Raw genomic sequence first — 14,694 nt, 5'->3', positions numbered from 1 at the left:
TAACTTCTGGAGCAAGCTGTGCTTTGATATGCAGAAAGAAACAACTGCAAATTTTGTCTTGGTCATTACCGTATGTTGGATGTCCTTAACTCTGGGACTACCTCTATTTAGAAAGCAGCAAATCTGGCATTCACTGATTCCCTGGTTGAGAAGTTTTCAATGGCTGTAGTCGATTCTCTACCAGGGAATAAAGTCAGTGAATGCCAGATTCGCTGCTTTAAAATAGACCAACTTTGTTCCTAAACTGTCTGCATTTTCTTGGTGTTCGCATCAAAAAAACAAAAACAATAACCAGATCTGCACCAAGATAGAGAAAGTAAAGCCCAAACTTGGCCCAGAAAACATGATTTAGCATGTAATTTACCAATATTGCTACCCCATTACTTACTTTATATTGAGCTAAAAAAAACATATACTTTCCCTTTAACAAAAGATGATCATATACCTCACTCAATCAAAAACAAAAACACAATTTTTTTGTACAATTACCTGTGAGCCCAATCTTCTTCCTACACATAAAACATCTGTTTTTCTTTGGTTTTTGGAGGTCTGGTGCCTTGTCATCATTTTGTGATGTGCTGGGCTGAGACACTGATGGACTTGGTTGTGTCACCACTGTAATAGAAGCAAAATTGGCATTGAATAGTCTGATACTTAATCTTGCTTGATTTTACAGTTTAATCTTTTGAAAAACTAGTCAATGCTGGATGGGATTTAGGATCAACAAAGGCACACCAAACAAAAAATTAGGGGCACAGTGGATTTCAGAGAGATCAACGGGTAATGACTGAGCATGCTAAAACACAGTAATATGTACATATTAAAGCAGTGAAGCTGACACACACTTAAAACTTTCCCTGATGGAGAATAAACCATGTATATTGCAAAGTGCTGCATAACTTTTGTTGTTTTTTTTTAACTCACAAAACCACTTTAATATGCATCTACAACATGAAATCAGTTCTACCTAAAAATGTAACAAGATTGAAATAGGTAATGCAACTGATCATAACTGCAACACCAACAATATCAGAAAGCTATCTCACTGATGTATTTAAAAATGTATTTGTTTTTCCCATTTAGCTTTATTTTTTGGCAATTTTTTTAAAATAAAAATATATATTTATCAATAAAAATAGTTATAAGCAACTTCTGATTCTAGTTTTTCTGAACTAGAAGTTTAAGAGTGTCTGGCCAACCAGTCTCTTCTGGTTAGTACAGCATTATCTACAAGACATTTTGTAGATAAAAGTAGGTCTGGAAAAGGCATAAAAGGTAATGCTGGGGACAGTTATAGTCATATAGATGCAAGTAAAAAATTAACAAATAAAGGGAAAGAAGCAGAGGGGCATCAGACAGAACTGCAGAATTTATAAAAGCACTTCCTCATACTTCCGAAGCACCAACTGAGAAAAGCTAATAAAATAAAGTAATGCCTGGATAATGAAAATACTTACTTTTCTACTTCTATATATCAGGAATCAAAAAAGGAAGAACCAAGGTCAAAAAGTGTTTTACATTACTATGGGCAGTCAAGAACAGCAGTTGCCAACTGGTGGTCCGTGGCTCTGGCCGGTGCACCTGGGCAGGCTGTGTCCCTGGACACAACCCACTTACTCTCCCATTGCAGGCTCAGATCTGCGATGGGAGAGTGGGCGGAGTTATGTCATAATTACATCACTCCGGGGGAGGTTTTCTCCCCCTTTGAATGACACCCGGCTCCCCGCATATGCATGGTCAGAAGCCGGTGATTTTAGTGGTCTGCGGGACCGAAAAGGTTGGCGACCACTGATAAAGAGTACATAAGACAGACAAATCCTAATCAGTATGACAAAGATGGGTCTAAACCCACACATCACGGACCCACCATACCTGGTTCTACAGACTCTGATTTTGGAGAGGTCACATTGTCTTCTCTTGATATGCTCATTTCTGTCATTTGCTGAGTTACAGGCAAAGCAGCCGCATTTCTAAGATACAAAATGAGAAACACGCCATTACTCTACTACACTTTGTGGTAGCATTGCTTTTATACAATACCAAGTCTTGCGTTAAGGCAAAGATCATTAGAAACATCTTTAGTATAAAGGAGAAAGAATAATTAAAATAAAATTGACAAAATCTAGTTTATTGCATTAAGTGTTAAAACTGCTGCTAGATGATGTTGCTGGTTTGTGTTCAAATGGTAAAATTTCACTTTACTTCTCGTTACAGAGATGCAACAGAATTAAAAAGAAATCGCCCTAAGGGAGTGGAATTCCACTTTAAAACACACTACACAAGTCACAATCTGACTGTAAAATCTCATTTAGATGTACCAATAACTATGTAGTACAAAAGTCTGTCTTTAGAAGGGTTCTGATAAACAAATATGGAAGTATATGCCATTTACCTTGATTTTTCAGACTGGCTGCCAACATCACTTTCACAGTTTAGTGCAGTTTCTACTCTCTGTATAGATGCAGATTCTGCAGTAGGACTAGTTGATCCTCCAGCTGCTCCTAGATAAAACACAAGGTAAACTTTAGTACAGATTATAGAGTTAGTAACATTTATTCAAATTACAGGTCATACTTGCAGAGATCGACCACACCAATGTGAGTGTGGGCCACTTTGTGTTCTTTTCTATGCATTACTACACATGATTTTTGCTTTTAATGTCTCTTCACTATTCAAATGAATATCACCCAATCCAGAACACTAGTCCCATTTACAATACACACAAAGCATGAGTCTTTCCACAAACAAAAGACAATGTCATTAGCTTATGTATGCACAATCATTAACCTCCATATACAAACAATAGTGTCAACCTGGTGACATCATTAACAGTTTAGGCCAGAGAACAGCAGCACTGGGATTAAAAATTAACATAAATAGCCATATGTTTGTAATGTATGTAAACCAAGTTGGTTTAAGAATAACTGTAGAGAAGTTTACTACATGACATTTTAGATGTGCTCCCTCCACTGTATTTAAATGCTAATCAAATAAATTATTGTTATCTCCCAACGGCATATCCTGTGTTTTTTATATAAAAATTGTTTGCAGAGCGATCTAGCATCAGAAAGCCAGATTGGCCTTGGCCAATGACAGATTGTGTCGTACTGGCAACTATTTGTTCTGGGAACTTAAACTGACTATTCACATCTCAAAACACTAACCAGAGCAATATCCAAGAGCTGAAACAGCACAATAACATTGTGCCAGCAGCTACAGTCAACAACACTGCAGTAAAAGATCTTTCATATTCAAGGCAGCAATGGCTTACACAACTTCAGATTAAGGTAAACAGTGGTTTCGGACCATAACATAGTACCAGTATAGGCTTGTTATATATATAAAAAAAAAAAAAAAAAAACACACAAATACTAATTTATTACATAAATCCTCAGGATTACACCTACAAGAAAACTGTCAGCAATCTAAAGAGTATATATATATATATATATATATATATATATATATATATATATATATATACACACACACACATATATACATACATACATACACACACACACACACACACAAGGAATTCAGGGAATACAGGCTCCCACAGCCCAGCCTCCTACAGCTGTCTGCCATTTCCAAATTAGGACCTTGGAGAATCAGCACTACCCTCTCTCTGGTGTCAACAATGACCTCTAGACAAACCTAAAACCTTCTCCATCCTTTCTTACCCTTAAACTATCTTGCAGACAAGCTCAGCATACCACTAACTTTTGTTGTTATTTTTCTGCCACTGAGAACTGCGCAGCAAACATAACACACCTTGGCCCTTTATAATAAATGCCTGTGCTGTACAGACACATCATAATACCATATGTGACAATTTTCACACAACCCTGTTGCACCACTCACTGAACTTCTTTGGAATTATATGGAGTTTAAAGCAAAGTCCCACTTTCAAAATTCATGATGAGCCAGTCATGGGTGATAATCCTTCTACAAATAAATCATGCTTAGCTGCTTCCCCCAAGTTCAGATCTAAGGTTGGGTATAGGAATTTTAGGAGACAGACCAATATTAGGTGAAAGAGCTTTAAAAAGTAAAATATGCACACTTTATGGTGTTTTTGTTAGGGGTCTATTTTTTCACTTTAATTTATTACATTAAGTGGGAAGTTTTCATTTATACAATTCAAATATTATGACAGTGGTAGAGATAGTGCTAATATTGCACATTGATTTTATCTATCAATTGCTTTCAATCCAGCACATACTTTATTAAATGCAATCTGCTGTCTGCTAAGATGCTCATAGGATCAATGAACCAACATACATCAATGGTTCAACCAGACCGATTGAGAGAAGAAACGGACAAAGTTACAATAGTTATCCTGATCTTTGTAGCAAATGCATGATGAATGGACAGATTCCATTTATATGGAGAATTTGCAGAGCAATCCCAGACAATACAGCCTCTTTTTTTCACAGTTCTGGTCTTCTTTAAAATGGACCTTTCACCAATAGATTGTTCTTTCATGTGTGAGTTGGTTTTTAAAAGTCCTGTTTGCTTTGTTGATTTTCTTATACTTCATTATTAAAACATTTTGATTCACTGACCCAGATTGAGTATACAGCTCAGGTGTTGAAATAACTATCACAGAGTTACATGTGTGCTGGTGTATGACAAACTACTGACACCAAAAAATCAGCTTTACACCCTGGCAATTATTCTTTAGAATGAGTTCACCAATGGCAGCTAAGTATTGTGCTAGCATAGACCTTAAAGCATATCTAAGCTTGTGACCTTGTGGATTCCATTTTAGATTTATTGTGTGAACAGGAAGTCCACATAGTACTGCAAAACAAAAGTCTAAATAATATAGGGACCAGCAGTACATGGGAACAGCCTACATTTATCAATAAAATGGCACCTGTACTTAAATTGAAAGCCTACCCAAAATGACTTTGCTATATTCTACACTGGTAAATTGGACTTTGCTTCAGAAGTTATGAAGCTTGTCTGGAAGGCATGGGGTATGTTGTTAACTGGATGTTGTGGCACTGGCACAGTAAAGGTATTTTTATAATAATAGATACAATTGGTTAGCATGTTTAATTGACAGTCTATACTTAGCAAATATTAGTAAATGAGAACAAGGCAAACATTTGAAGTCAAATTTCACCATGTTGCAAACACACACTTTCTGGAGAAGCAATAAATGATAAGCTGACCAGTGCATTTAGAAGAAATCCAAACACACAGTATAAACAACTCACCCATTGGGCTGATTCGGCCACTGTTCTGCCTTTGAAGATGTTCTTTATAACACACTGAGCACATTCCGTTTGTCCTGGGGTTCCCATAAAAGCCACATCCTGTGTTACACAGCATAGGTCCTGGCGTTTGATTGGTCTCCTGAGCCATTTTGTATTCTGTAAATAGAAGCAAAGGATACTCAGCATTTGCAGATGAAATGGGTCCAAAATAAATTTCAGAACTGAAAAATCCGTCAGGAGGTAATAGCAATTTGTTGTTTACAGCAATTCATAAGGATCATGGTCTCATTTCAACATGAACTCACTGAATACATCCCACAGCAATATGCCAATATAAAAGGTCCATGTCCCCACACATGCAGCACAAGTAGCAAGATAACTGCCCAATACACGGATGGATTCTCAGCCACTGATCGCCTTCTTGCACAAGCCAATATACTGCTTAGTTATCCATTTATGAGAGGTAGAAAATATATTGTGAATGTCACAAGCACAACTTTTACTACCATCAAATGGTGTATAATAGACTTGCTGGCACAGTATCTTGCTGGCCTCCAGATTAAGGACCTATTAAGTGGTCAACAAAAAGATATAGGCAACAACTCAACACAAGATCTGGTTGAACATAGGAAACAAGGAGTATTTGTAAGGCGCCTGCTATAGGCCTACATTAGCAGATGGATTAGGAAACACTAACTTACATATTAAAAGTTATTGGAGTTAATTTCAACCATTGTACCTTTCTTACTGCCTTCACGCAGACCATCTTTTTTTTATCCTCATCCAATACTGACATTTGAATTCTGGGCAGGCATCAGTGACAGTGCCAGGACTCAAAGTGAGACTGCCATTAAAGGGATGAGATACCTTTCTGGAGGTCATAATAAAAGGTGTTATATGTCACAGCTGGACTCTGAATTACTTATGTGTTGTAAGGGGGCAGAATCCACTAGAGTAACAACACCATTTGGCTTTCTAATTGTTATTGCATCTGTCCAAAAAAAACACTACAGTTCTCCAGAGGTACAAGACAAGCATGTGAATCAACTTTACAGCAACCTAGTTAAGTAGTAACAGCAATTTGCTTTGCATGGAGTAAACTCGTGTGGGAGGAGTGAGGTGGCATGGTAGTGTAGGTGAACAAGGTTTCTTTGTTTATGTTTTACAAGATGACCTACACAAAGCCACACCGACATACAGGTGTGGTTGCAATGTAATATACACAGGTCACAGCTTACTCATTATTCATCTACTAAAATACTTATGAAAGAAACAATCATTTCAACTCACAAAGCAATAAGGCATATGTCAACATTAGAAAATTATACCATTAAATGGAGTTAGAACAAAAATGCAAAAAGTTACCAGATCTCAGAGGAAACTGTTGTCAATCTGCAGTTAGATGAACACTGTCAGAGTGAGCAAAGTCTGTCTGTAAAGTCATCCCAGTAATACTTATTTGTATTGATGCTGTTAATCTGCTGTAAAAATACCCGCTGCTTCGGTGTGGCTGGGTGAGGAGTATGGACAGAGCCACCAACAGGGAGGCACAACAACATCAATCTTGGACAGCCTTCCACATGAAACCACAGAATAGTAAAAGTTTGGGGAAGAAGGTAGAAGGCAGCTGAATTGCATATTCATAACAGAAATATCTTGAACTAAATTTTTTTTACTAATAACTATTTATAATCTCTATGCTAGTTTCCTGAAGTACCAAAGTATCTGGCTTCAGAGAATGAGGAAAAAATGACTATATAATAATGATTTTGTGGTTAATAACCGGTGCATCATTCTACAGGGGAGAGAGAGACTGAGAAAGTGCTGACCAATCCTGGTATGAAGACTATTGTGAAACACGGATATGCTTAACATACCAACAATACCTGTAGCCAGAGAAGGCTGCAATGCCCACACCCAGCACCTGTGCTGACAGCTCAATCAACAAGCCAAGGTGACCAAATAAAAACACTGGGGGAACATAAATATTTGTTACCTAGGATGACCACTTAGGTCAGTGTTCTCTCCAGCCCCTTTTAGCCGGGTGGTTAAAATGTGGATGTAAATCCTTTATTGCCTAGTACAATAAAACAAGGTACCTCACTGGTCAGCAAGAAATACAAATCATTGTGCCCCATTATATTTGTATAAATAGATCCAGAATCGGTAGCAATGCCCTAATGTGCCAATGTACAGATCAGTAACAAAGGACTAAACCTTGTGGAGGAAAAAAGCAACTGAAAAAAAAAAAAAAATGAAAAAAAACTTTTACTCCACAACTTTGTATCTATGTTGTTTGAAAGTACTCTATCATACACATAAATATGTGAAAAAAAGAAGTTATCAGCTCAATGAAGACAGCACACATGAAAGCATGATTGTTTTAAATTAAGAAGCAGAGCAAACATCACCCAAGGTGACGGAAAAGCTGAAGAGCTTTATAGTAAAGTAAGAAAGGCTCCTCCTTCAAAGATGGCAGTGTGCAGGAAGTGCTGACTCAGATAAACATGTTTACTGCATACTTCAGGCTCTGGGTTTCCTATTTACCATGGAACTCTCCACACACACACACACACTGTGTATAGTAAAGATAAAAGACCTATGTGGGAGGAGAAGGTGTTTCTATATACTTTATTACCTGTTGTTTGCAGAGACTTCTCACTCTCATTAAGAAGACGGCCTACTCGGTTACTAAAAATACAATACAAATACTTTTCCATCTTACTACAGAAAAGAAAAAGCAGCATGTGGAAACTATGACTGTGCAAGTCTGAAATAGCCATAGGTCTGTGAATACGCAAGCAAAGACCTAAATTACCCAACAAGGCAAACCTTTACAACCTTGTGTTGTTCACCAACCCCCCCAGGGAAAAACAGGTTTCAATAACAGGCGATTTAATATTTCTCCGAACCTTGGGTCACGTGGGTTGGTACATTGGCTTCCGTCGGTCACAAGGCTGCAATGTGACACAGGCTGATCTGCAGGCTCAGACACACAAAACCTAGTCAACAGGGGCCTGTGAAATCAGCGGCTATTTATATCACACACGCTGCCAGGAGAAGAAACTCCTCTTACTGTACACCAGCAGCATCATAAACAGGAAACAAAGCACCGTGTACCCTACTAAATCCTCCTTTACATTCCATACCATAAACACAAGCAGTCCAACAAGTCTCTATACAGACACTATTCCTTCAATAGAGCCTAAAAGCTAAGTGACTTCTTTTTTTTATTAAAGGCTCATTAAAAGCAAGGAGAAAGCTTCTAATTTGTAGATGACGCAGAAAAAGCACCTTTGTTTTTCTTCTGACTGACGTCATCTATCTCTGGGCCACCCTCCTGGAACCCGAAGAACAAGTTACACAAAACAAGGACATCAATGGCCCAATGCCAGACTTGTTTATAACTGGATTAGTCCAGAAAGATTAAAATAAACTTTCCAAAGGAGTTTTCGTCACAGGATTACACCACACTTCCCTGGATGTGAGCTGGCAAGGTTACACAAGGCGCCTAAGGACAGCGCATTTCAAAAGTGTCAGCTGCATGGTTACCTATAGAAAAAGCAACAAGTCACCGGAAGTGGTGGACAACCAATCAGACTGCCCCTAATGTATTTAAGTATGCTGTTTTATTTTGATTGGTTGGTATGTCACAGCAGTACAACCCCCCATTTTAACATGGAGGAACCCTTGAAAAAACTTTTAGATCTTCATGGAACTTCTATCATTTTTGTATCCCAGCTCACAGTATATCAACATCAGGAAGAACATCACCCATACAGATCAATGGTAAATGACCTAAGGTCCAAATAGTTTAAAGGAAGCCCTAGCATTCTCAGGAGGAACTCCGGTGGAGAAGCACTGAGCATACAGTGATGTGTGTGGCACCAAGTGGATGACAATATACCAAGTTTTAACCCTTTGTCCTAGTTCTCCAGCAGCCACTTCCTATATACCCGCAACTAAGATCAGCAACTATGCCAGAGTTACCAAGGCAGCTTTTAGTCTAGGCAACAGAGTGACTACTTAGCTAGGTCACTGGGGAAAACACGCACAGCGTTGTCACCCCGTAACAGGAAGTGGTTGAATTCAGCAGAAGCAGCAGGGATTCCTTTAAGGAAGGATATACCAATATAAAAAAAAGTATGACAATGGCTTCAAGGTTTCTCCGAAGTGTGAGATAAGCATGACTAATGACAATAGTGTGTGAATGGGCTGCCATGACACAGAGGAGGCCTAGGACACGTCCTGAAGGAGCAGGACACAAAGAGGAGGCGGGGCCTAGGAGACAAAGGAGGCAGAACCACCATGGAGACAGGAAACCCAGGCCAGACAAATAACACGGGGGCACCGAGGAGACCACCCCCTAGGCCTTCAGGGTAAAAGCCCTGAGTCACTGTCAGGAAGGCAGCCCGTGTTCCCTGACATACACCCCGAGCTCTTTGTCCTCCTTATTTACCTCACAGCCGCCATTCCCTACCCCCCCCCCAGCCCAGCTGTGTTGCCATATAAGGCGCTCCCCGTGCAACCCTGTAACCCTTCCGCTGCCGGTCCTCCACACAACACAATCCCCCTCAAAACCCAGCTCTTACGTTTTGTTGTGCTGTAGCCAAAGATAGACGGCTGTAAAGTGTCCTCGCCCTAATCCGACCTTTTCTGGAGGCGATAATATTTAAAAGGGCCGAGCAGCTGTATTCCTACTATATCCCGGACACGCAGGCCTATGCCAGTACAAAAGGCAACCGAGTCCCGGCAGCGCCTCTCGGCAATCCGTGCGCTACCCTTCGCCCCCCGAGTGTCTCCTGTGCGTGAGAAAGAGCGTTGTGTCTATACACCAACAGGGGGCGGAGCCAGAGCCCTGACGAAGGCGAAACTCCCGCCCACACGTACAGCTGCTTGGAGCTCCACGTCACATGGCGCGCCGGAGCCAATGAGAAGCGTGCTGAGTGTACGCTGACTGTTGTATCCCGGGGCGCAGTGGCCCCACACAGCACGTTTTGTGTGTCACAACATGGCAGCGTCACGGCTTAGTCATGGTGGCAGCTGCCCCTGTGTCCTGATACCCCTGCTCTGTCTGCTTTCAGCGAGGAATTAACTTCCTGCCGCTCCCTTCTTCATAACTGATATCCTGAGTATCAGGAAGAGGGGAATGTCACATAAAGGAATGCTGACATGGATATCTAGAAATGAGTTAGGCAATAGGTGAAGTAATGGACAATATTGTAGTTATGGTTTCAACATAAACTGACCAAATAAAATACAATCTGATGTGTTATGATAGGTGTGGGGTTCACAGTCCATGCTGCTATAATTCCCCTGAAAATTTTTCTTAAAGTGGAAGTAAGCTAAAAACAAAAAAATCACACCTTCAATCCTGCAGGTCTGTGGATGGCGCTGGTCCTTGCGATCCGGTCCCGCGTTGTCCTGGGTGCCGCTATCTTCTTCCTTCTCTTCCGGTCTTCTAGCTTCATCCCCCAATCTTGTACTGCGGAGGTGTGAGATCGGGTGACGTAGCCGCTGTGAAGGGAAAAAAAAGAGCCGATGTCACTGCATGCGTGAGATATAGATCTCTTTCCTCTTGGAGGAAAAGATGCCCCTTCTGCACATACTCAAAGTAAGGGCATGCGCAGGAGCAGCCAGAGCCTACGTCACGCATCCTGGGAGGCTCTGTGCTCCCATTAAAGCGTACCTAAACTCAGAAATTGTGCTTTACATAAAAGGGTAGACAACACTTTTATGTAAGGTAACATTTCTGTTTTTTTTCTTGTTCTTTTAAAAAAAAAAAAAGTGCAGCACCACCCCCTATGAATGGCAGTGCAAAGCCTCCCGGGATACCTACGTCACGCATCCCAGGAGGCTCTTGGGTGCTCCCTCTGCACATGTTCAAGCACCTCGGGCATGCGCATAAGGAGCCCTTTTATGAAAAGGGAAACTTTTTTTTTTTTTTACAAACTAGGTCACCTGTTCCTGCACCTGCATCCGGTGACATCGGAAGAAGAACCCGGAAGAAGAGGCGATAATGGCAGCGCTCCGGCTCAGAGACAGATACCAGGACGACGTGGGACCTGATGGAAGACACGTCTGGACCGATCGACTGCTCTGTGGGATTGAAGGTAAGTGTATTTTTTTTGTTTTGGGCACTTTTGGGTTTTTCTTCCTCTTTAAGTCTTGATTGCTGTGACCTAAACTCAACTTTTTTACTTTACATAGGAGTGTGGGCAACCCTTCTATGTAAGGTAAAAATGTTTGTGTTTTTTTTTAAAGTGCAGCACTCTTTTTTTTTAAAAAAAAAGGGGAAAAGGGGCAGGACCGCCTTTGAAGTCTTGATCGCTGAAGTGATCAAGATTAAACGGGAGTTCAGAGCCTCCTGAGATGCCTACTTCATGAATCCCGAGAGGCTCTGGCTGCTCCTTCTGCGCATGCCGGAGTTTTGGGGCATGCTCAGAAGGGGCATTTTTCCTCCTAGGTGAAAGAGATGCCAATCTCACGCATGCACAGTGAGATCCGCTTGTCCCCCCCCCCGCCCCCCCCCCCCCCCCCCCCCCCCCCCCCCTTACAGCAGCTATGTCACTCGATCTTGCACCTGAGCAGTGTGAGATCGGATGATGAGGAAAGAATAGCAAAGAAAAAGACAGATGTGAGGATCGAAGATGGCGGCACCCTGTGTGTCTTCTGCACCAGGAAGAAGAGGAATTCCAGTATGACGCAGGACCAAATCATGGGAAGTACCAGAGCCATCGAGGGATCAGCCAGATTAAAGGTAAGTGTCATTTTTTTGTTTTTAGTTTCCTTCTGCTTTGAAGGAGCGGTGCTGCACCCTTTTTTTTGTTTGTCTTCCCTTCTATGTAAAGTAAAAATGTGAAGCTTAGATAAGTTTTATTAGGAAACTTCTGGAAGTTGGGATCTCTTGGCCCCAGCAGTGTAGGTGATGATCTCGGTATCCCCTACATTACTATAGGACACAATAACAGCATGCGGTGGGACTCCTAGAAGTGTTGAAATGTGATGGACAGTCGGGAAGTGCTGTCACCTAACCACTGTATCAGCGCAGCTCACCACCGTCATTATTCCTATTTCAGACCATATTCACCTATTTTGACTGGCTGTGTTGAGAGGACGTAACTCACAAGAAAATGTATTTATCTCAGCACATGCAAGGAAGCTGGGATTGCCATGCACAGCTGGGCTTTGATGCCGGAAACCCAGAGCAATCAGGCATATAGGACACAATTTTACAGAAGGGACATTGCCTGCCCCTTTCTGCAATAATCACCTGCCTAATAAAACAAACTTAAAAGTTGAATTTTATTTTCTATTTTAAGGCTAAATTCAAAAGGAAAATTGGGGGAAGTGCTGTTATCTAAGCCCCAGGGCAGACAATGCAAGCAAAGCCCAGCCTGAGGCAACCAATTGGTAACAAAATGGGTTGGTTAATGACTGTTGACCACCCATTGAAACCACCTAAGCACTATTTGTTCTTTCCTTTCATATGATAATGATGGTAATAACAGCTCCCAGCTCCCATGGGAATAAATTTTTTTTTTAACGTAGCCGCCTGAACGTGGAACTAAATTAAAATTTATGTCAGGGAGGCTTTTACTACAAAAGAGACTGCATGGCTATACTGTAAAAATATTTCTCTAAACTGCCAGCAAAAAGTTTCTAAATATACACAGATCTATACGTGTGTAGGTTAATGTACAATCTCTGCATGCCTAGATCATACAACTCCCATACATATACCTGTGCCTGATCTGTACTGCCTGTCCTTTCTCTGTCCATCTTTCCTCTTCCATTGTCCTTTTTTGGCTGAATATATGTGTAAAACCCTAAAAAAATAAGTATTATTTAACTATTAGAATGTGCCATATTGCACTGAACCTTTCCTTTAGCCTCTAACTGTTTCCATTTGTTAATTCGAACAGCTGATGTAAAGGAAACACAGTTCTAATGAAAAGACTGATCATTGTTTGAACATTTATTTTTATATAGTCGGCAAAATGTAGGAATGGTGGAGGGGAGTGGGGGGACTTGTCATTTACTTATATACTTTCAGATAAAATTGTAATTTTTTCCAGTTTTCAAACATTGGGAGGTATGTGTGCAGGAGATAAACCACCCCACCTTGAATATACTAAAATTTGCAGTGACAATAGAGCAGTGACAATGGAACAGTTATATTGTGGGGATCACTGGTGGGGGTCACTCCAGACTGTAGGCTTGCCACAATGTGCAAATATGTTTTTTTATTTGCTCAATAAGCCTTAAACCCTAAACTCCAGCAGTGGAAATTAGTTCATATGTTTATGTCATACTGTACATTTTATTAGATAAAGATGCAAGCCTTCCAAATAACACATTTTTTTGTCAGGCATTGTACAGAACAAGACTGTACTATAACTGATAATATAAAGTTTTTATTATGATTTAGAAACACATAGGTTTTGAGGTTTACCATTTCCTAATATCTCAGTAAAGTGGTGGCGATCAATCTATTCAGATGACATCAGCCTAAGTACACTTACACTAAACAGAGGAAAATGGTTTTCAGATACTTTGATCTAGAATTTCATAACAACCTAAAACTACGATAATCTAATCGAAGAAGGATACATTTGAACTCAAGACAAGCAAGTTAAATATAAAGTTGAAAATGAAATTCTTATAGGTTTACCGTTTTACCTGGCCACTCATGTCATTTACACCTCCCCTATGCTGTATTTGCTATGCTCTAAAGTATTGTTTGCTTTTAGTCTATAGCTCCATCAAGAGCAATTTATATCTATAAGAGATTTACCCACTTGCTGGCAATAGTCCCATTAGGCCACAGTTGGAAACTTGGCGGATGATGAAATTGGCAGAGCTGAAGTAGTTCTGAATAGAGAATAAAAAGGTTAGATTCGGAATTAGAATCTTTTACTGCTGAATGTGTTAGGAGTGTGAGCATGTGACTAAAACTGTAGCTTGAAAATAAACTCCTGGATGAGGTTTTTTTTCCACCATCCATTAATATTTATATTCTGTTTAAATCATAAAACAGTAAAAATCTTAACCCCCCTTACCTGTAATGTCATAACTCCTAGCCAAATTATTGGGAAGGTTTTGGGGCTGAGAAGGAACTTGTAAGGAGGAGAGGGCAGATCTGTAAGGAAATCTAGTGGCTTCTTTTCCATCATAGCCTACATAAAAATGTGGCAAACTAAAATATTGCATGTGTTTGTTTGAAATATATTTTATGAGCAGATAAATAAGATAAATTAAAGGAGTGGACAAGTCTGTTTCATTAGTGCCATCGCTTTGTGTGAGCACGTCCATCAATGACTATAGATCTCTTCCCAGCAAAATGTACTTAAAGCCTTCCACTATAAAATCATAGCTGCTAACAAAAAGTATGTTGCTCACATTCTCCTATACACAAGAACTTATATGCAAGGATCACACACAAAGCACAATGAGACAACGCAGC

At 40.2% G+C, this 14,694-nt stretch overlaps 1 protein-coding gene across 3 annotated transcripts in view; it reads right to left on the bottom strand.

Moving 5' to 3' along the window:
• ZFAND5 (zinc finger AN1-type containing 5) overlaps nucleotides 1-10,064 on the bottom strand; it is a 13,216-nt gene extending 3,152 nt beyond the window's left edge. The window contains exons 1-5 of one of the 3 annotated variants that reach the window (XM_072404156.1): nucleotides 9,821-10,064; nucleotides 5,229-5,384; nucleotides 2,393-2,495; nucleotides 1,873-1,970; nucleotides 490-615 (exon numbers count right to left, since the gene is read on the bottom strand). In XM_072404156.1, coding sequence (XP_072260257.1) covers nucleotides 490-615; nucleotides 1,873-1,970; nucleotides 2,393-2,495; nucleotides 5,229-5,376 — 475 coding nt within the window. In that variant the 5' untranslated portion in view covers nucleotides 5,377-5,384; nucleotides 9,821-10,064. Of the gene's footprint in view, nucleotides 1-489; nucleotides 616-1,872; nucleotides 1,971-2,392; nucleotides 2,502-5,228; nucleotides 5,385-6,593; nucleotides 7,293-9,820 lie in introns of those variants that run through there. The other 2 variants (XM_072404154.1, XM_072404155.1) reach the window with 2 other exon arrangements.
• Between the last annotated feature and the right edge of the window lie 4,630 nt (nucleotides 10,065-14,694).

The sequence above is a fragment of the Pyxicephalus adspersus genome, chromosome 3 (genome assembly GCF_032062135.1).
Source record: "Pyxicephalus adspersus chromosome 3, UCB_Pads_2.0, whole genome shotgun sequence".
In the NCBI taxonomy this organism is placed as follows: domain Eukaryota; kingdom Metazoa; phylum Chordata; class Amphibia; order Anura; family Pyxicephalidae; genus Pyxicephalus; species Pyxicephalus adspersus.
This window is presented reverse-complemented; position numbering and strand designations above follow the sequence as displayed.